Source organism: Protopterus annectens, chromosome 3.part1, assembly GCF_019279795.1.
Source record: "Protopterus annectens isolate FY-2018-M chromosome 3.part1, PAN1.0, whole genome shotgun sequence".
In the NCBI taxonomy this organism is placed as follows: Eukaryota; Metazoa; Chordata; order Ceratodontiformes; family Protopteridae; genus Protopterus; species Protopterus annectens.
The window spans coordinates 441199201-441221045 of NC_056732.1; the positions used below are offsets into that span (position 1 = coordinate 441199201).

General features: G+C 45.4%; 1 protein-coding gene across 1 annotated transcript in view; it reads left to right on the forward strand.

Annotated features, from left to right (window-relative positions):
• Window positions 1-21845, forward strand: part of KMT2C (lysine methyltransferase 2C) — a gene marked incomplete in the record, with an annotated part of 4117755 nt that overhangs the window by 819626 nt on the left and 3276284 nt on the right. The window contains 1 exon segment of the mRNA XM_044066891.1: window positions 13692-13806. Within this exon segment, the coding sequence (XP_043922826.1) occupies window positions 13692-13806 (115 nt within the window).

Sequence of the window (21845 nt, forward strand, 5' to 3'; positions counted from 1 at the left end):
AGTAGGGCCGCTGTTGCAGGTTCAGTCATTAGGAGGCATGTATGGCTAAAAGAATAACCACTGCCTGATCATGTAAAATCAAAACTACTTGATGCCTTCCTAGATAAAGACCGCTTGTTTGGATCAAAAGCAGAGGAGGTCATCAGAAAGATGGAGGATAAAGCTAAATCTATGCAAACAGTTAAAGATTTCCTCCAAGTTCATCCTCCCAGATTCAGCAGAAACTTTCCCTCTAAGCACTGTTCTTTCCCAGCCCCCAATAGACAGGTTCAAGGGAGGCCTCGCAGGGACAGACCAGTTAGACCACAAAACCAAGGCCAGAGAAGGACTAAGCAGTGTCCCTCCACCACTCCCACAGCAGGGAGTTCTAAGTCCACTCACTACTCTAAGTATGTGCAATGACTCCCACTCCCCCTCCCATCAGAGGTTAGGAGGAAGGCTATTCCTTTATAAACAAAATTGGATGTCTGTAACAAAGGACCAATGGGTATTAAAAATAATTTCTCAGGGCTACAAATTTACCTTCCAACTAGTCCCAACTTTAATAGGTTACCAAAGTCTACCTCCAAATCAGTGGACAGATGCATTAAAACAAGTGCACATACTCCATGTTCAAGGGACAGTTGAGCCTGTGTCACAGGAGCAAGCGGGAAAAGGTTTTTACTCCAGACTGTTCCTAGTGCCAAGAAAAGAAGGCACTTGGCGACCCATCCTCGACCTGTCCATTCTAAACACCTTCCTAGAGGTCCCAAAATTCAAAATGCTAACTCTTCAAAAACTTTTACCAATGCTGAACAAAAATGCATGGCTAGTCACCCTAGACCTAAAGGATGCCTACCTTCATATACCTATAAGGAAGTCTTGTAGAAAATACCTACGCTTCAGAGCAGGTTCACAACACTTTCAGTTCTCTGTGCTACCCTTTGGCTTATCTACGGCTCCCAGGGTCTTCACAAAATGCCTAGCCCCAGTGGTTGCTTTCTGCAGACAGTAAAGCATCCAGATTTAGCCTTATCTCGATGAGTGCCTAATCCAGGCAGATAGAAGTTACTACAGGACCTGCTTTGTCCAAACAACCCTAACCTCTGTAGGGTTCACTATCATTAGAAAAAAAATCAAACCTAAACCCCTCCAGGCATATCACCTTCTTGGGTGCACTCCTGGACACAGCCTCCCAAACAGCCTTCCTCTCACCAGAAAAACAATGCTTTCTGCCAAATTACTTCTCCCAGTTAACGCTCAGAAAAAAACCCATAGCAAGGAAAATTCTGCAAGCATTGGGTTACATGTCATCCTACATTCTGATGGTTCCCCTGGCCAGGCTGCACATGAGGAAACTCCAGTGGTACCTAAAGAACCTTTTGGTGCCAACACTGTCAGTCTGTGGAGACCACTCTCCCCCTCATTCCATACATAAGGAACAAGTTTCTTTGGTGGGCAGAGGCCTGCACTTAGAACAAAGGCCTTCCCTTCACCTACCTTCCTCAAGGCCAGACTATCACCACAGATGCCTCAGACCTAGCTTGGGGTGCTCATTTAGACACCCGGTACACCCAAGACTCTTGGCACCTCAGGCATCTTCACTGGCACATCACCCTAAAGGAAATGATGGCAGTTCACAAGGCTTTCACATCCTTCCAAGACCACCTAAAACCTGATGTCCTCCTCATAAAAACAGACAATACCACAGTCATGTGGTACATCAGCAAGCAGGGGGGGACACACTCCTACCCTCTCTGCTGACTAGCCATGAGCCTCTGGCAGATGTCCTCCTCCTTGGGCCTACACCTGATAGCCCATTATATCCCAGGAGTAAACAGCACCCTAGCAGACCATCTAAGCAGAAACTACTTAGACCCTCATGAGTGGAAACTCCAAAAGGGGACATTCCTCCAAATCACCCAGGCCTGGGGGACACCAGAGGTGGACCTCTTTGCCTTTCAACACAACAATCAGCTGCACAAATTCTGCACCAGGGAGTTCCACCCCTAGCTTGAAAGTGGATGCTCTCTCATTCCAATGGACCATTCTCTTCATTTATGCGTCCCCCCCCCCCCGCCCTTACTCCCAAGGGTACTGCTCAAAATAAGGCAGGAAGGACCAAAAGCCATCTTTGTAGTACCAGATTGGCCCAGGCAACATTGGTACCCCTTGCTGCTCAGCCTGACCAAAGAGACTTACAGACTCCTGCCTTTAACTGCAGACCTCCTGACACAAGCCAGAGGGGAGATTCTGCATCCAAACCCACACACACTCAAACTTTCTGCATGGCTTATCCCCCAGGGACCGGGGATAACCCACAGTTGAGCAAGCAGGTTCTAGACATTATTAAGGAAGCCAGAAGGCCCAGCACCAGGAAATCTTACTCAAAGAAATGGAAACGATTCAACTCCTGGTGCCTATCAAAAGGTCACAGCAGCTCCCAGCCATCCCTCCCACTTATTCTGGACTACACAGTGGAGCTAATTAACAAGGGTCTCTCCTTTTCCTCCATTAAAATCAACGCCTCAGCCATTTCAGCACCCTTTCATGCTGAACTGCCTGTCTTCTGTCACCCTTTGATTAAGCAATTCCTCAGAGGTCTATCTAACATTAGGCCCCCTAGAAGGGCACCCACCCCAGCCTGGGACCTGAACTATGTCTTAGAAAAACTGACATTGCCTCCCTTCAAACCAGCTGCATCAGCAGACCTAAAACACCTTTCCTGGAAGACTGCCTTCCTCTTGGCTATTACCTCAGCTAGGAGGGTGTCAGAACCTCAAGCACTCATGGCCACTGAACCCTTCAATGTTAAGTTGTCATTCTCACCTTCATTCTTGCTGGATGGGTTCGTAGCTGATCCTCGGCGCCGACTCGGCCTATACTATAGCTCGAGAGCTATTTTTTACCGGCTCGAGGCAGCCCTATATCCCACATTACCATGCGCTAACTCCCCAGATCTCGTTTGCCGCTTTGCTGCAAGGTTGCCTATTTTTGCCGGCTCAGGTCAGTAAAAGAAATTTCAGCAAATTATTCAAAACTTGAGGTTAGTTTTTTTTTTTTCAGATTAGTTCCCCATTGATATTGTTTTACCTAAATTACCTATTAGTGATTTTTTCGTTAAGCCCTACCCACCCCTTTAGTTAAATTTTCTAATCGGGCCTACAGGCTTTAGTTTTTGTTTACTCTCCCCCATTATTGTGTGTGTGAGTTGTTGTTTTAGTCAGCCCCTTAACTCCCCCTTGGTGTGAAAGTCGAGTGACTGGGTGTGCTGACTGTGTTACTGTCTTTAGGGTAACGATGTCTAAAGAAGCTAAGGTCTCGGGATTCAAGAAGTGTGACTCGTGCTGTCAGAAGAGGTCTCTGACACTGTCACACTTCTTGCGTCTACTGCTTGGGACCTTTGCATCTGCAAGACTCTTGTTCCGTCTGCCACGGATTTAGTTAGAGTCCTGCAGGAGCGTCGTAATAAACTTATTTTGAGGGGCTTATTGAAGCCCGATGACTCCCCGTCCAAGTCTGGCTCGGGGAAGTCGTCTAAGCCCGCCAAGCCCTCGGCTCCAGCTTCTGAGTCGAGGGCTGGTGAAACTGAGATTGCTCCGACATCGGCTCCAGTCGGAGCCGAGGTGAGCAAGATCGTACCCGCTCCGAAACCTGTATCGGAGCTGACATCAGCGCGCAAGCGCTCTAGATCCCCTTCATTAGAGTCTGTCCGATCGGCTCCAAGATCACCCCTTCTATCGGAGCGGAGTCATAGGACTCATTCCTCCAGGTAGTCTAGGCTTTCCGACCACGATATTGAGAGGGTGGTCAGTAGACTCATAAAATCTCAGGCACTGGCCCAAATACTCCAAAGCCCATCTCACCAGACTGTGGCTCCCTCGGTGCCGCCTTCGATTCCTCCTCTGACTCTCCAGTCGAGTTCGGAGCCAGAGTTTGTCGGAACTGTAACCTTGCCCACGTCGGAGCCGATACTTCCACCTTTGGCTCCGGCGTCGTTGTCTCCGACTTCTTCATTGGTACCGTCCGTGGAGAAGTCCGGGCGCCGAGACTCCATTGTCGGCTCCGAGGGGGCGAGTGGCATCGGACCCTTGTCCGACCCCGCTGTCCCTCTCGGAGCATCGGCTCTGGTTAGTTCAGCCCTGACATCATTCTCGGAGCCTTCTCTGTCGGTGCCGGGGGTGGTTCTGGTGTCTTCGGAGCCGGGACTGTCTTCGGTGCCTGATAGGGGGGCTGTCGAGGTGATGAGGAGCGTGCTGGATCCAGTGTCCGCTCCAAGGTTGGGTTCTTCAGCTCCTCCCTTCACAGTGCCTGTTACGGTCTCTGGCCATCCTCTTGCAACTGATAGCAGAGATCCAACGCATAAGGTACCCACTTTGGGTATCTCATCCTCCTCCGAGGCCTCTCCTGAAGCTTCAGGAGAGCCACCTAGGAAAAGAAAGTGCAAGAGGAATCACGTAGACTCCCCTGAGTCTGTAACCTCGGACACCGACTTGGATGAGTCGGAGGGCTCTCCCAGATCCCCCTCTGAAGATGTCTCCTTTTCAGACATACTAGAGATCCTGAAACAGAGGGGGAATTGGTCCACACTCAAACCCTCCGAGGATGAGTCGGTTTACCTTGATGCCTTTGGATCTCGCCCTTCCACCTCCTGGGTGTCCCCCCCCTTTCGACCCACTGATGGAAGTGGTGGCCAGAAAGGCGTGGGCAGCTCCTGACTCCATGGAACCTACCCCTAGGAGGCCTTCAAAATTTATTTCTGCTCCGGTGGACAAGACATTTCTCAACAAAGGTGTCTCGGTAGATGCTATGGTGGTAGCAGCTGCCACTAAGAAGGAATTAGCTGATCCTTCTGTACCTGTTCATCCTCCTAACAGAGTCCAGGACCATGGACAGGTACGGTAAGCGGACATTTGCTTCAGCGACCTTTGCTATGCGATCGCTGAACTATTTGTCATTTCACCCGCCTTCAGAGAGATTTGCTCAAAGAACTGGGTGAAACTGTGCAGGATCCTTCTGCTGCGGGGTATCAGGACAAGATTAACTCCCAGCTGGCTACCCTGAATTCCATTGCCAATTCCTCCATGCGGCTTATCTCTTATGCAGCCGATGGAGCAAGTAGGGCCGCAGGCACAGGTGTTGCGTTGAGACGTCATGCCTGGATGCGACTCTGTAATTTTGCTGATCCCTTCAAGGCGTCCTTCACCAACACCCCCTTTGATGGTTCAGAATTGTTTGGACCTCAGGTGAAGAATACCCTCACCAGGTGCAAGCAAGATGGTAAGACTCTCTCTCTGCCATGGGAGTCCACTTTTCCACACCATCTAGACCATACCCCAAAGGTCAGAAGGGTGGAAAGATGTGGTTCCGTAAACCACAGGGAGTTGCGCCCGCCACACGTGGTGAAATTCCCCCTAGAGGCAGGGGGGATAACAATAGATGCCGCCCCATGGGCAGAGGGGGTCCACAGAACCAGGGTTCCAGGGAGTCCTTCCCTGACCAACCCTTTCAGCTGCCCGACTGTCCACCTTCGGAGGCAGTCGGGGGAAGATTATCTCTGTACCCAGAAGCCTGGCAATCCCTCTCTCAAGACAAATGGGTACAGTTGATTATATCCGAGGGTTACAAAATCCCCTTCATTTCCCCTCCAAACCAATTGCCAGGACCCCTCCCAGACGTACCACCCGGACAAAGGGGTCAGGCACAGCTGGAAATAGAAAAGCTGTTAAAAAAAAGAGTCATCCAGGCAGTCCCAGCAGACCAGCTAGGATCCGGAATCTACTCCAGGTTCTTTTTGGTACCAAAAAAGACAGGAGACTGGAGAACCATTTTGGATCTCAGCAGACTGAACAAATCTGTGCAGAAGACAAAATTTTGGATGGTAACGCTGCAGTCCATTCTGCCCTTCTTGGGCAGAGACAACTGGATGTGCTCGTTAGACCTACAGGACGCGTACTATCACATAAAGATACACAGGCGCTCCAGGAGGTTTCTCTGCTTTCGGCTGGGAGCCAGTCATTACCAATTCAGAGCCCTGCCCTTTGGTCTCACCACAGCCCCCCCGGGTGTTCACCAAATGTTTGGCAGTGGTCACGGCTCACCTGAGACAAAAAGGATTCCAGGTGTTTCCATATTTAGACGACTAGCTCATTACCGCTACCACCAAGCAGCATCTTATCATAACCAGGGGTTACACCATTCACATTTGCAACAGGTTAGGTATTTCCATAAATTTTGCCAAATCCGTCTTGTCACCTTGTCAATGTATAAACTTCATAGGTGCCGTGTTAAACACCACAGAAATGTCTGGAACTTTAACACCTCAGAGAGTGATAGATATAAGGCAGAATGTCCACCTTCTGATTCAGTCCAACAAAGTTCGTCAAGTTAGTACTGAAAACATTGGGCCTCATGGCAGCGGCGATTCCCCTTCTTCCCTTAGCCCGCTTCCATATGAGAATTCTTCAGTGGATGCTTTTCTCTCAGTAGTCCTACCAACAACTTCCTATGACTCACAACATCTTGATAACCCCGACTTGCAAGAAACACCTCGCCTGGTGGATAGTCTCCCCTCAACTTCTTCAGGGCAGACCCTTTGTTATTCCCCCTCCAGTTGCCACGGTGACAACGGATGCCTCCCTGATCGGATGGGGGGGGCATTATCATGGCAGGACTGTACAGGGCACGTGGCAACAATTAGAATGCCACCTGCACATAAATGTCCTAGAGATGAGAGCAGTGCTTTTATCGTTGCGAGCCCTTCAGGACTCTCTTCCCACGGGCACTATAGCAGTTCAAACGGACAATATGTCCGTAGTGTGGTACATAAACAAGCAGGGCGGAACAAAGTCCTACCCCCTATGTCGAGAAGCACTCAGACTTTGGCAGTGGGCGATCTCCTCTCAACGGTTTCTGATAGCAACGCACATCCCCGGGAGATTCAATGTCATAGCGGACAGATTGAGCAGAACAATTCTCATGCCTCACGAGTGGTCTCTACATCAAGCGGTAGTAGAGAGAATTTTCCAGAAGTGGGGCCAGCCTTGCTGCGACCTTTTTGCAACACCTCAAAACAGCAAGTGCCTTGACTTCTTCACTCTCTTCCCCCTACCAGGCCACCCCCCCCAGAGATGCTCTAGTCCATGATTGGCCTCGGGGTCTTCTATACGCTTTTCCCCCTTTTCCGTTGATCCCAAAGTTAATTCAGAAAGCAACCGCATTGAGATCCAAAATGATCCTCATTGCTCCTTACTGGCCTCGACAAGTATGGTTTCCGTTCCTGCACCGATACCTTCTGGAACAGTCCTGGCATCTGGAACCATTTCCAGATCTTTTGACCCATCTGACGGGCAAACTGCACCAGTCTCTTCAGTCCCTCAACCTCACAGCTTGGTTGCTCCACTTCCAACCTTAGCCAGGCTTCCCCTCATTTCTCTTCCTGTCCGTGACATTATTCTTGCCTCCCATAAGTCTAATACCAGGAAGACTTATGCGAGCAAATGGAAGCGTTTTTCCTTTTGGGCACAAGCTAGGTCCTTAGACCCTTTTATTGCTCCAATTCACAAAGTTCTTGATTTTCTGGCAGAGCTTTTTCATGCAGGTTCATCGGCAGCCACTATCAGAGTTCAACTAGCGGCCATTGCCAATTTCCATGTAGGACTTTCGTAAACCAGTATTATGTCCCATAAACTCTGTAAAGCTTTCCTCAAGGGCATTTTCTTACTCAGACCTCCCATTAAGGATCCTCCTCCACAATGGGACCTGAATTTAGTGTTATCTTCACTAATTCTTCCTCCCTTTGAGCCTGCAGCTTCTTGTTCTCTCAAGCTCCTCTCTTGGAAGACTCTATTTCTAGTGGCTATAACTTCTGCTGGCAGAGTGTCAGAGCTTCAAGCCTTGTCTACCCGTTCCCCTTATTTGGTCTTTCATAAAGACAGAGTAGCTCTCAGAACAAACCCTTCCTTTCTACCTAAAGTTTCTTCTGAATCAAATCTGAATCACATTATTCTCTTGCCGGTTTTCTTCCCAAATTATTCAAACCGGGCTGAACAGAAACTACATTCCTTGGATGTTCATCGCCAATTGCGGTATTATCTAGACAGAACAAAACAATTCAGGAAGTCAGAACAACTCTTCCTTTCTTATGCTGACGGGAGGAAAGGACTTCCAGTTTCAAAGGTAACCCTTTCTAGGTGGTTAGCTTCCATCATTACCTTTGTCTAGGAGTTGAGACATAAACAACTTCCTTCAAAACCTAAGGCTCATTCAACCAGGGCGCTATCGATTTCAACAGCCTTTCAAGCAAAGTTACCTTTAGATGCCATTTGTGCAGCAGCTACTTGGGCTTCTCAACATACCTTTATTACCCATTACAAACTGGATATAGCCTCCAGAAATAGAGCTAACTTTGGTTCCACTGTACTCAGGAGTCTGTACCGTTGAGCCACCCAGGAACAAGGTGCTAGGGACGCTGTCCCATCCAGCATGAATGAAGGCGAGAATGACAACTTAACATTAAGAAGTTATGTACTTACCATAACGTTCCATGTTAGTTGTCTTCTTCTCGCCTTCTTTCTTGCGTCCCTCCCTCCTGCCCCCTAGCCTAGACAGACTTGAAGGTTCTGAGATCCTTCTATTTCATGATGTTGCCCCTTTTTCCAAGGTTCCCATATCATGACTACTATTGCCAGGGAGACTGTTTATATATATATATATATATTTATATAAATTTTTTTTTGTTGGTAACAAAAAATTCTATGATAAATGAGATCTGGGGAGTTAGCGCATGGTATTGTGGGCTATAGGGCTGCCTCGAGCCGGTAAAAAATAGCTCTCGAGCTATAGTATAGGCAGAGTCGGAGCCGAGGATCGGCTCCGAACCCATCCAGCAAGAAAGAAGGTGAGAAGAAAACTAACATGGAACGTTATGGTAGGTACATAACTTCTTATTATCTTCCATGCAGACAGGGTGTCTCTCAGGACTAATCCTTCATTCATGCCAAAGGTAGTATCAGATGTGACCCTAAACCAGGAGATGCATCTCCCCACCTTTTTTCCAAACCCTCAGAATAAAGGGGAGAGAATTATGCACACACTGGATGTGCACAGACAGCTAAGATACTACCTGGATAGAACAAAGTCCATTAGGAAGACGGATCAACTGTTGGTTGGCTTCACCCCAGGGAAAGAGGGGAAGCCTATCTCCAAACGATATCTCACTGCATACAATTCTGCAACACTTTTCAATCTGTCGGAGCACATTCCACTAGGGCAGCCTCTACTTCCACTGCCTTCCTTCGAGGAGTACCCACCAGGGACATCCTGGAAGTTGCCACTTAGACCTTGGTCCACACCTTCACCAAACACTACCACCTGCCTCTGTTCTCCAGGGCTCGGGCAGGCTTTGACTCTGCAGTCCTGCAGGGCATGCTTGCTCAATCCTAGGAATTTCATACTTCCATCCTCCCATTACTCAGCTTTGGGAATCCTCCCACAAGTGATGACTGCAACAGTGAAACACGAAGAACATAATACCATTGTGTACACATACCATAAATGTAGATGTTCGAGTGTATTCACAGTTGCAGTCCTGTTTTCCCTCCCACCTTCCCCCTTAATCTTATTATTTTTGGAGATTAACTGTCATTCTTGTGGCTTTGGGCCACCAGGGACTCTCTATAACATTTCCTTCCAGGGGTTCCTACAGGTTAGGGCAAGAAAAACTGATGTAGTGGCGCAGGTGAAAAGCTTGACTATGGTATTTGGGCTGACCAAGGGCTACCCAGCAGGGATAACCCACAAGTGATGACTACAACAGTGAATACATTTGAACATCTACATTTATGGTAAGTGTACACAACTGTACTTTCTGCAGTTAGCTTTTTCATAAACAGCAACTTCCTGGGCTATCTTAACAGACTGGCTTAGTTGATGCCTACAGATAGCCTGTGAGTGATCTTTTCATTCCATAAGTATTGCAGGCATTATTTCATTGTGTGAGATTTTTTTCTGCAAGCTGCTTACATTTCTAGCCAACACAAAATACATTATTTTTTCCTGTATTTGTATCACATTAGGACATTGCACTCTTCTAGAAATGGCACTTGTATTTCATTTCCTTGGTATGCTGTTTCCATTTATTTCATTATTTCTGGAGAAGACAAATATGTATAAAACCAAAATCATTCTGATAACTTCTGTTAGGCCTGTATATGTGGATTCCCCTGCTCTGTACTCATCTTGTGGCACAGACTTTCCATCTGAAGCCATCCTGAAGTCTCCTTTTTCACCTTTGTGGCAGATTTCACCCAGATCTTCAGCTTTATGATTGACTGCATAGTTTTTCCTGTTTGAGTGTTGGCCTTATCCAGCTTGGATTTTTTACTTAGACCTATCTTTTAGTAGAGGTTCATACAGAGGTTCATACAGCTGTTATCTCTGCTTTCCATCAGGGTGCTGAGTTTTTGCCCTTGGCCTCCTTGAAAGAAGGTAAAACCTTTGTGAAGTGTTCCTCTCTTGTGTCCTCCCACCAAGCATTCATTTTTCCCATGGTGTCTGTAATGTGTGCTGTAAAAATTGACTCCAACATCCTTTGAATGAACCACTTTGGCAGGGTTTTATCATGGAAAACTCTAGTTGCTGCCCCTTCAGCCTGGAGAATTTTTGAGTTGATGAATCTTTTCCTGGTGTTTTGTAAATGTAACATATCCATGAAAACTATTTTTGCCCATGGCAGTAACAGAAGGTGTTCTAAACCAGGCTGTTAGTCTTCTTGTAGTTCTCCCTAATTACCCAAGCAGTGGTGAATGTTAATTGCATTGCACGGATGTTGATGTGATTTAGGATTTATCTTGACTAAACAGAGGCTGTTAGGAATCCGGATTCCCAGTTTTTCGTATCCTTCTTTGGAAAACAGTTGTGTGCTAAGGTCTCCAGCTTGTTCTTGTCAAACTGGTTTTCTCAATGTATCCAGTTTTAGTTCCAAAAGTATAGCAAACTTTTATCATCAGTCTTTGGCTTACTCTGCCCAAACTGTTGCTACCTCTCAGGCTTTCTTTAAGACTGCGTCATTGAATGGTGTTTGTGTGGATGTTACTTAGGCATCCGTGCACATTTTTCCAAAGCACTGTAAACTGAATGTGATCTTTGTCCAGGGCTTCTTTACTGTCACTGTTGTTAGGGTTGTACTTCCATGAGGAACCACCAAGATGGTTAGTTTTGGAGTTCAAGCCCTGAGTTAAGGGAACTGGAACTCCCACATTCAGATACACAAGTTACATATTTGCTGTAATGATAAATCTGGATTGGCAGTTCCAGCTTTATCATTATGCCAACCATCCTTCCCCTTGCCCAGTCCTTTCTGGCATGGAGGGTGTTGGTCATGGTTTCTGTTTGTCTTTATAGAAGTATTGCTTTCTGTAGTTATTGCTCTGCTTTGCTAAGGCTTTGAGAAGTCTAGAGAAAGGATCTAGTTTGCTTAGCATTTTAAGTAAAAGGGTACTTGGGTATCCTCAGAAGATTTTAGGTGCTGGGCTGACTAGGTCCTGATTTTCTTAGCCTTTGAGTGACAATAATGAAATTGCTAGTACATTTTATATGTTGTTGCACTAAATATGTAACTTATGTAGTTCACCTGGGCTGTACAGACATAGCAGAGGATGGATTTTGGAATAAATGTGCCAATAATGAGGGAAGCTGTTTATACTTTTAACTAGTAGACTATTCCTGGACATTAAATTTCAGCCTTTTTTTCTCTGTGATTAAGCAGCTTATTCTTCACTGGTCTACAGAGAATGGAAGTATATTAAAATGAAGCTTGTAGCCTGGAATTTTGTGCAGTCTCTGGATTTAGATTTTTTTCCTGTTCTGTTTTAACCCATTTTTGTTTTTTGTCTTAACCATCTGCTGCTAGACTAGTTCTAATTCTTCAGGTCTTCCTGTGAAGTGTAGCACCTCAGGCCACATGTTGTCAGCCTCAGGATAACTAGTGACTTGGGAAAGGGTAGTGGAAATCACATGGAAAGAGGTAGAAGAGTAGTGCCACCTACAAAAGCATGTTCACTGCTTGTGAGAGGGATTTTTCTTGTTAATGCAGCCTAACTTCCTGATATGCTGGGACATGAGAAGCTGCTTATGCACTAGTCTTCTACTCTTATGCCTGCCCACCACAGAGTTTAGTTACCACTTTTCTGAACAGGTCTGGTTTCCACTGGAGTCAGTGACTTTGGGCGTACCTCCTGTATGTCCCCACAACCCCTGACAGACAGAGGCAAGCAGACATTGCCTCATCATTTTTCTTCACAAGAGTCTTTTGATTTTAGAAGTGTTTTTACATGTTCCAGATGTCTTTGCACATGACACCTTTCCATCTTTAGTATAAGAAGATCATTCATCTTAACTTTGTAATCTGATCATTATCTCTAAAACTTTCCTTCATCCTTGTCAAGTGAAATTCTTAAATTGAGATCTTTTTACTCTATCTTCTCTTGGCAGATCCAGAATTTATAGATATATATTTTTACAATTTTTGCTCCCCTGCTTCATCCTGTGGCCTTCTACCCAATGCCCCATATCTGTCACTGGGTCAGCCAGCTGCTGTCTCCATTGGACTTACTGCGATATAGCTAGGGCTATTTTAGAACCTAAAGACATCCTGGGGGTCTTGTCACCCTTTTTCAGCTGGGGAATATTTTTACTTTTAATGACCTACCCCTGTTACTCCCCTCCTGTGTTGGTGCCTGTGATTGTATCCAAGAGGCAAGCTTGCAATGGGGACATGGATTGCGACTTCCTGCCTTTGTAGCAACTCAGCCATGTCCACCACCCTTTCCTTTCTTTGGACAGCATCCCCAGCCAACACCAGAAGTCATCACAGGGAACACTTAAAATAGCCACCTACCCCTTGGGATGAGCCTGCCTATCTCTTGCTCCATCATTTGCCCTTGCCGCTAATCAAACCCAGGTCAGCTGAGCTGTAGTCAGGGCTTGATCCTTCTGTATAATTATTCTTGCCTTATCCATCCATCCTCGACCCATTTTTGCACATGGGGTCGGGGTGTCTCTTCAACAGTGACAATCATCTCTTGCCAAGGTTGCATCGCCGCATGGCTAGCCCTGCTGCCATAGTTTATCTGTACCACTCACTTGCACACATACACTTGCTCCTAGGGCCAGTTTAGTGTGTCCAGTCCACTTGCTGCATGTCTTTCTAGTGTGGGAGGAAACCCACGCGACCGCAGGGAGGACATGCAGACTCCGCACAGAAGTCACCCCAGCCAAGAATCACACCAAGGAACCTCTTGCTGTGAGGCGACAACACTAACCGCTGCACCACACTGGCCATCCTACTTGCCTTGTCTAATTTACAAATAACCTTTTGTTATTTTTTAATAATTTTTCATTTTGAGAAATATTTTATTGTACAAATGTATTGTCTTCTAATGTTAAATGATTTATTTTAACCTTCTTTGTAGAAGGCACCTTTTGTTTGCAGCAGACTTGTTCTAATTGTCTGAAATCCTTGAGTTGCATGTATGTACTCTTAAAAGACCAATACATGGAGCTTTATAGAGGAACCAGAAATGTACTTTAAAGTAATTTGTTTACTCCTTGAAGGTCTTACTTAAGAAAAAGGTAATCTAGGTGGAGTAGTAAAGTGAATGTCTGGCATGATGAATAACAGCAAACCTCAGTAATTTATTTTACATTTTCAGGCATTCAGGTGATGACACTCAGATGCTGGTTTGTGACACTTGTGATAAGGGTTACCATACTTACTGTCTTCAGCCTGTAATGGATTCTGTCCCTGCAAGTGCCTGGAGATGCAGAGTAAGTTGTTTTAAAATTTGTATGGCAGCTAGACTGCATAGATTGTGATGTAATAATGACAAGAAAATAATATGGCTATTTTTTTTATATTGTACTTTATGCTCTAAATTAATAACACTAATATAACTGGAAATCATGTTAGGTTTTCAGCACAGATGAAGAAGTTTTGATCTATATCTTTTGCCTGACTCTGTGATACAGTCTTATGGTTTATTGGACTTGGTTTGTCTCCATCAGGCTAATACTTTTGTCACGTTTCACTGATATTTGTCAGCACTCTTTAGCTTACAGTCCTTACTAAAACCTGGGTGATGTGTTAGTGAAGTCTGTAGTATGTGTAAGCATTTTTTTTTTCAGTTCAGAAATAACTTTCCACTTAACTGTGTGTGTACTGCTTTTGCAAAATGACAGCCAACAGGCATTGATCTGTGAAGTACTTTTTGAGTGTATGGCTGTACTCTCATTTTTTTTCCCTTGCACATCTATCCCGGTATTTGACCATTGATGTCATGTTGGCCTGTCTTGCCTTCATTCTTACTGGTTGGGTTCAGAACCGATGCTGGGTTCCAACTCAGCCTTGTACTAAAGCTGGAGGTCTTCCACTGACTAATGTCTGTATCCCTGTCCCATCATGCTCTAGTGAAGCTCCCCAGATCTCATTTGCCGCTAAACAGATCAGTGGCTTCCATCTTGGCTCTGGCTAAGTGATCCTACCTTTATTACCATTATTATCCTTTATTTCTCTAAAAAATTTTCTTGTTCTACTTTAAAACAAGTTAGCGTTTGCTATTCTTGTAGGTGTAGTTAGGAATTTTCATTTCTGTGTTGTTGCTTCTAGCCGTCGTTTTTTTCTTTATGCCTTGTTTCTCCCTATCCCAGTTAATTTTTTCTGCAATTACTGTTAGAGAAAATAGAAAAGCATCAGCTCGTTTAAGTTGGAGGGCATCTTGTTATTGTTTATTGTTAATTGTTTTCCTACTGCTTAAATAAAAGGGGTGTCAGCCCATTTAAGTTAGAGGGTTGCTGCTGCCCGTTTTTAGTTGGAGAGCAACCTAACTTTTCTTTCTCTTTTGATTGAAGTTTCTATAAAAAAAAAAAAAAAAAAAAAATTGATATTTTATATGATATGCTGTAAGGTTTAGTAGTTGCTGTTGTTGCAGTTATTTTGCTGTTGTGTGTCTGTGGACTGATTTTAAACATGTCCAAGGAGTCCAAGGAACATAGGAAACTAAGGCTTCAGGCTTTAAAAAGTGTAGTACGTGCAGCCAGAAGATGTCAATAACGGTAACGGAGTCCCATACTGTGTGTGTCTATTGCTTGGGAGCAGTACATCTTCAGGAATCATGTTCGATATGTCACTCATTCAGTTCTAGAGTGCTACTAGAGTGAAAACACAAGCTAATTGTGAGAGGCTTATTGAAGTCCCCCTTCCAGGAAGATGTAGAAGAAGGTCCAGGCACTTCAGGATCAGCAAAGTCACCTTCATCTAAATTGGACAAATCCACTAAAAGATAATCTCCCTCTTTGGGGCAATCGGAGCCTGTTAAAAAAATTAAGCAAAATTGTATCTCCGGCTCCGAATATTTCGGAACCGACAAAATCTGCTTCATTGGCGCCAGCTGTTTCGGCGCCTATGGAATTTGAACTCAGGAGCCTGTCCCCAGAATTGGAGCCTGTTAGTCCTGATGTTCTTCGTGTTTCACTGTTGCAGTCATCACATTTGGGTTATCCTGCCAGGGGTAGCCCTCAGTCGGCCCAAAAACCAGAGGCTTAGTATTTCTGTGTCGGTTGCTGTCGCTCCAGGACTGACGTCAGGTCGTTAGTGGTATAAAATCAGGCAGCTGAAGCCATTACATCAGTCTTTCTTGCCGAGGAGCCCGAAGCAGAAGCAGTTTACACGAGTGCCAGTCGGCCGCTACCTGAGTTTTCATTTCCAAATTGAAGAGTCTTCTGAAGCTAAGTACCCCGTTTGGGATCCTTTTTTCTTGCTCTAACTGATGTCAGAAAAAGTTAATTGTCTCGCCTGTGGAAAGCAAATACCACACCAAGACTTCCATTTTTACTGCGTCACCTTTTTAGGCCCAGACCACGATGTCCCCCGCTCTTGCTTTTGTGCTTTGTTCAACGCCAGAACTATACGTCGTCATGCCCTTATTGTAGCTAGATATTTTCGCTCTCAGTCCTCAAATTCCGATATGGCTTCGGTAAGCCATCCGACTACCGATCTTCCAAAAAAAGTAAGGCTAAAGACAGAGACAGACGGCACAGGTCCAAAATTTCAGACGACACTTCTGTTAAGCTAGTCATTAGTTCTCAGGTCCTCAGTGAGGCTGTTTCACAGCCCCTGATGCCTGCTTCTGTGGATTCGCAGGCCTCGAGACCCTTTTGGAGTCCGGTATGCCGTGAGACTCTTCTTCGACTAAGGATCCTGCGGATGTCTCTACTTTGGATGGGTCCGGAGCCACTGAGCAGGCACCGACTTCTGAGGAAGCACTTCGCACTACCGATACTTGACACAGACCGACGACTTCTTTCTCTTCTTCAGTTCTTTGTAAAACTACCGAGTTTCTAAGGCCCAGGGTATGAACCACACCCAAAAAAACGATGACCCAAGCTCAGGCACCTGCTTCCTTGCCTCAGTCTCAGATGCTTAAAATGGTGGAAGACCTTATTATGCTTATTAGGGGAAGCCAGGCTACCCCTTCCAAAAGAAAATAGACTTGTCCCCAGTAGATGTTCTTCGTGTTTCACTGTTGCAGTCATTACATCTGGGTAATCCTGCTGGCAGGTTGCCCTCATTCGGCCTGAATTCCAAAGTCTTGGGTCCTGCGTCGGCTGTCGTTGCCCCTTCCCTGACATCAGGTTGTCAGGGATATAAAAGAAGCAGCCGACGCCATTTTCTTTAGTCTTTCTTGCCGCGCGGTGCCCAAAGCAGAAGCAGTTAGCAAGTGCTGGTCGGCCGACTCCTGAGATTTTCGAGTTCGAATTTCAGATCCGAAGTCTTCTATAAAGCTAAGTACCCCATTGGGGATACTTTTTTCTTGCTCCAGAACTGATGTCAGAAAAAATTAATAATTGTATTTCTTGTGGGAAGCAAATACCTCATAAGGACTTTCATTCTTACTGTATTCCTTGCCTAGGCCCCGATCATAACTTTCTGGGTTGTCGGTTTTGTGCTAGATTTAACCAACGCACTATTAAGCGTTGGTATGATTTTGCTTTGAACTACTTTGGACGCAGGTTTACTTATCCAGAAATGTCGTCGGAAAGCCATCCGACTACCGGAGTTCACAAAAAACGCAAAGAAAAAGAAAGACACCAGAGGCCCAAAACCGATGACGAAGCTTTTCCTAAGCCAGTCGCCGGTTCTCAGTGAGGCGCTTTCGCAGCCCCTGATGACCGCTACTTTAGAGTCGCAGGCCGCTACAGACTCCCACGTGGAGTCGGCCATGCCACTGGAAACTCAAGGTATTGAAGCCTCGGACACTAATCCTTCGGATGGGTCCGGAGCCGCTGAGCAGGCACCGGCTTCTGAGGGTGTATTCAGACCCAAACATCTATACATTAAACCAACTTCAAAGGCACAGACTAAAGCTCCTTCAAAGGCAAAGAAGCAAACTCAAGAGCCACGTGGAGAGGTCTCCATGCCTAAAAAATAGATGCTCAAAATGGCCGAAGACTTGATTACCTTGATCAGGGGTTCCCATCCCCCTCCTGATAAGAGGCCTAGGCAAGAGACTGACTATGAATCTTCAGATCAGGTTTCCATTTCTTCTGATTCCTCTTCTGATCAGGAATATTCTTTCCCCCCCCATGAGGATTCTGATGCTGAAGAATCCATTCCTTCAGCTTCTCCTCCTGAGGACTTTTCCTTTGGGGAAACCTTAAATACCATGAGGGAGCATTTCCACTGGGAGAGCCAAGATTTCTCAGAATCTAAAAAGAGGCTCAGGGATTTCTTGTTACTACTTCAGCACAAGCCACTAGCCATCCCTCCTGTGTTAGACATTGTAGATGATGTGTTTTCGGAGTCTAGCCTTACCTCTGACTCCTTGCCTCCAGCTCCTGTTAAGCCTGACAGATATTACAGGGTTCCTGACTCACATAAATTCCTTTTTAAAAACCCTGCTGCAGACCCTACCCCTGCTGACGTGGATTCTAGGGCACTGGATAGATGGGGAAAAAAGGTTTACACATCTGCTACCTTGGCTATAAGGGCCTTAAACTGCCAGTTTCATATGCTCAAATATCAGCAACATGTCATGACATTGCTTAAACAGAAAATGTTGTTAATCTCTGACTGTGCAGAAAACAAGGAAATGCAGGATATATTGCATGCAGCTGAACAAGTTGGAAAGCATACTTTACAATGAGGTTTTGATTCTTTAGAGGCCTCCTGCAGGGCCGCAGTTACAGGTTCTGTAATTAGAAGGCATGCTTGGTTAAAGGAACAAAATCTGCCTGATCATGTTAAAGTTAAATTATTAGATGCACCTTTGCAGCATGATACTTTGTTTGGTGTTAAGGCAGAAAAGGTGTTAAATAAAATGGAGGACAAGGCTAAAGCTATGCAAACGGTCAAAGATTTCTTACAAGTACAGCTGCCTAGGTTTAGTAGACACTGGCCAACTAAGAATTGGTCCTTTCCTGTGTCAGACAGACCTCAAAGGGGCAGACCCAGATGCCCTAGAGGCAGATCCCAGGCGTATGTTTCATACAGGTCAAAGCAATGGGGTGCTTCTACCTCCAAAATTGGAGAAGACTAATCACAACCTTACAGGAAACAGCCCCAATGACTTCCCCCTGCTGGCACCAAGCACTTATTTTCTGGCAGCACCCTTATGGGGAAAATTAGCACTTTTTTCTCAAAATTGGCATATTATAACCCAGGACAAGTGGGTACTAAATGTCGTGTCACAGAGCTACAAGTTCCATTTCCATACCCTGCCAAAGGCAAATGGCTGGCCAGATCTGCCAAAAAATCAATGGGCAGAGGAACAAAAACAAGTCTCATCCCTCATGGACATGAGGGCCATTCCGCAAGTGCCAGAGCAAGAGCGGGGACAAGGATTTTACTCAAGACTGTTCATGGTACCCAAAAAGGACGAGGCCTGGAGGCCAATACTGGACCTATCGATTCTGAACACATTCCTGGATATACCAAAATTCAAAATGTTGACTTTGCAGCAGCTTCTGCCCATGTTGGGCAAGAACGCTTGGCTTGTAACTTTAGACCTAAAAGAGGCATAACTGCATGTCCAAATCAGACAGATATGCAGAAGATGCCTCAGATTCACGGATGGCTCAATGCATTACCAATTCTCTGCACTGCCTTTTGGCTTATCTACTGTGCCCAGGGTCTTTACAAAGTGCCTGGCACCAGTAATTGCATTCTGCAGACTAAGAGGAATACAAATATATCCTTACTTGGACAACTGTCTCATTCAAGCAGAGAACAAGGACATCCTTCTACAGCATCTGGCGTATGTGAAAAAACTTCTAACATGCCTAAGGGTACACAGTCAATGAAAAGAAATCAAAACTAGTACCCTCTCAAGAGATAATATTCTTGGGTGCAACCTTAAATACAACTGCCCTGATGGCTTATCTCACCCCAGACAAACAAAGGCAACTGACTACCTATTTCAAAATGTTAGCAACAAAGGCCCAGTTATCTGCAAGAAAAATTCTGCAGGCTTTGGGCTTCATGGCATCCTGCATCCTACTCATTCCATATGCAAGACTCCATATGAGGAAACTTCAATGGTACATAAAAAGTGTTTGGATTCAACATTGCCACAGCCTGGAAACTGTAATTACTCTCATTCCCTGCTTGCAACAGGAGTTTCGATGGTGGGCAAAGGCTTGTCACCAAAACAAGGGACAGCCATTCATATTACCCCCAGCCAGGCAGATACTAACAATGGATGCATCAGATTATGCCTGGGGGCCCCACATGGCAGGAAGATGCATTCAGGGAACATAGACCTCAAACCAAATGCATATACATATCAATCAAAAAGAGATGCTAGCTGTTCAAAATGCCCTGACAGCCTTCAAGGACCAGCTTCATCCAGGACAACTACTGATAAAGACAGACAACACCACGGTCATGTGGTATATAAACAAGCATGGGGGCACACATTCTTACTCCCTTTGCAGACTAGCCATGACTTTGTGGGACACAGCATTGACTTACCAAGTACATCTGCAGGCACAATTCCTGCCAGGAAGGAAAAATACTCTGGCAGACGAACTAAGCAGAAACCTCATGGATCCCCACGATTGGCAGCTGGATCCACAAGTCTTCAGCATGATAACAAGGAAATGGGGATGCCCGGACATAGATCTGTTTGCTTCCCCTCACAACTACCAACTAAAGAGATTCTGCACAAGGATTTATCACAGACTAGCATGGAAATTGGACGCCCTATCCTTCAGCTGAAAAAACCTATCCGTATATGCCTTTCCCCCTCTGCCTCTCCTCCCAAAGGTACTCCTAAAGGTCAACCAAGAGAAGCCAAAGATGATACTGATTGCACCAAACTGGCCCCACCAGCACTGGTACCCAGTATTAAGGAGCTTGTCTCAATGCCCAGCATGGACCTTACCTCAAGTACCGCATCTACTGTCCCAGCAAAACAATCAGATCCTGCACAGCCAACTCAGGACTTTAAACTTGGCAGCATGGCGGATAATGTAGCCATACAAAACACCTCTCAGCAAAGCTGTGATGGATGTCATTTTGGAAGCCAGAAGGCCTAGTACTAGAAAATCTTATGCTGGAAAATGGAGGAGATTCTGTGCATGAGACCAGACACAAGGAACAGATACAGCTGTACCAAATATTCCTCAGATTTTACAATACTTAACTGAGATGCTGGACAAAGGCCCATCTTTCTCATCTATTAAAATTCATGCCTCTGCCATTTCGGCTCATTACAATAAAGAGCCACCAATCTTTTCTCATCCCTTATTAAAACAGTACCTCAGAGGAGCAAAAAATGTAAGGCCTCCAAGGAGATCACCAATGCCTGCATGGGACCTCAACTATGTCCTGGAAAAACTCACCCTGCCTCCTTTTGAGCCAGCTGCTACTGCTGATATAAAGTTTTTATCTTTGAAAACAGCTCTGCTCCTAGCAATAACTTCTGCAAGACGAGTTTAAGAGCTACAGGCACTCATGGCTGTGGAACCTTTTATCATTTTTTATCCGGACAGGGTCTCACTGAGGACAAACCCAACATTTATGCCTAAAGTGGTGTCCAGTGTGGCTCTTAACTAAACTATTCATCTGCCAACTTTTTATCCAAATCCACAGAACAAGGGGGAAATAATTCTGCATTTTTTGGACGTACACAGACAGCTTAGATTCTACTTGGACAGAACCAAAGGTTTCAAAAAGACAGAGCAATTACTAGTGGCATATGCTGCAGGATCACAAGGAAAGGCTATCTCAAAGCAGACTATTTCAAAATGGATAGGTCACTGCATTCGTTTCTGCTACTTATACCATGGCAAGCCAGTGCCTAAGGGCATTAGGCCACATTCCACCAGAGCTGCAGCCACTTCAGCAGCCTTTCTCAGGGGAGTACCAACCAAGGACATTTTAGAGGTAGCTACTTGGAGTTCAGTGCACACCTTCACAAAGCAGTTTCATCTGCCACTCTACTCTAAATCCAGGGCAGGCTTTGCCACTGCAGTACTGCAGGGTCTCATAGCCGCTCTTAACACTGTTTAGCTCCAGCCTCCCAACCATAGCTTTGGGAATCTACCCAAATGTAATGACTGCAACAGTGAAACATGAAGAACATAGTACAGTTGTGTACACTTACCATAAGTGTAGATGTTAGTGTATTCACTGTTGCAGTCCAGGTTACCTACCCGCCATCCTCCCTTTTCTTCTGATAGAACCTATCTTTCCTTCTCTGATTTATACAACCTATGTGGTGTATTTGCTTGTGGATGAAGGTAAAGTTTATATTGCTGCATGTAATTTTATATATGCATATAAATTTTGGCTACCCTTTTAGGGGACA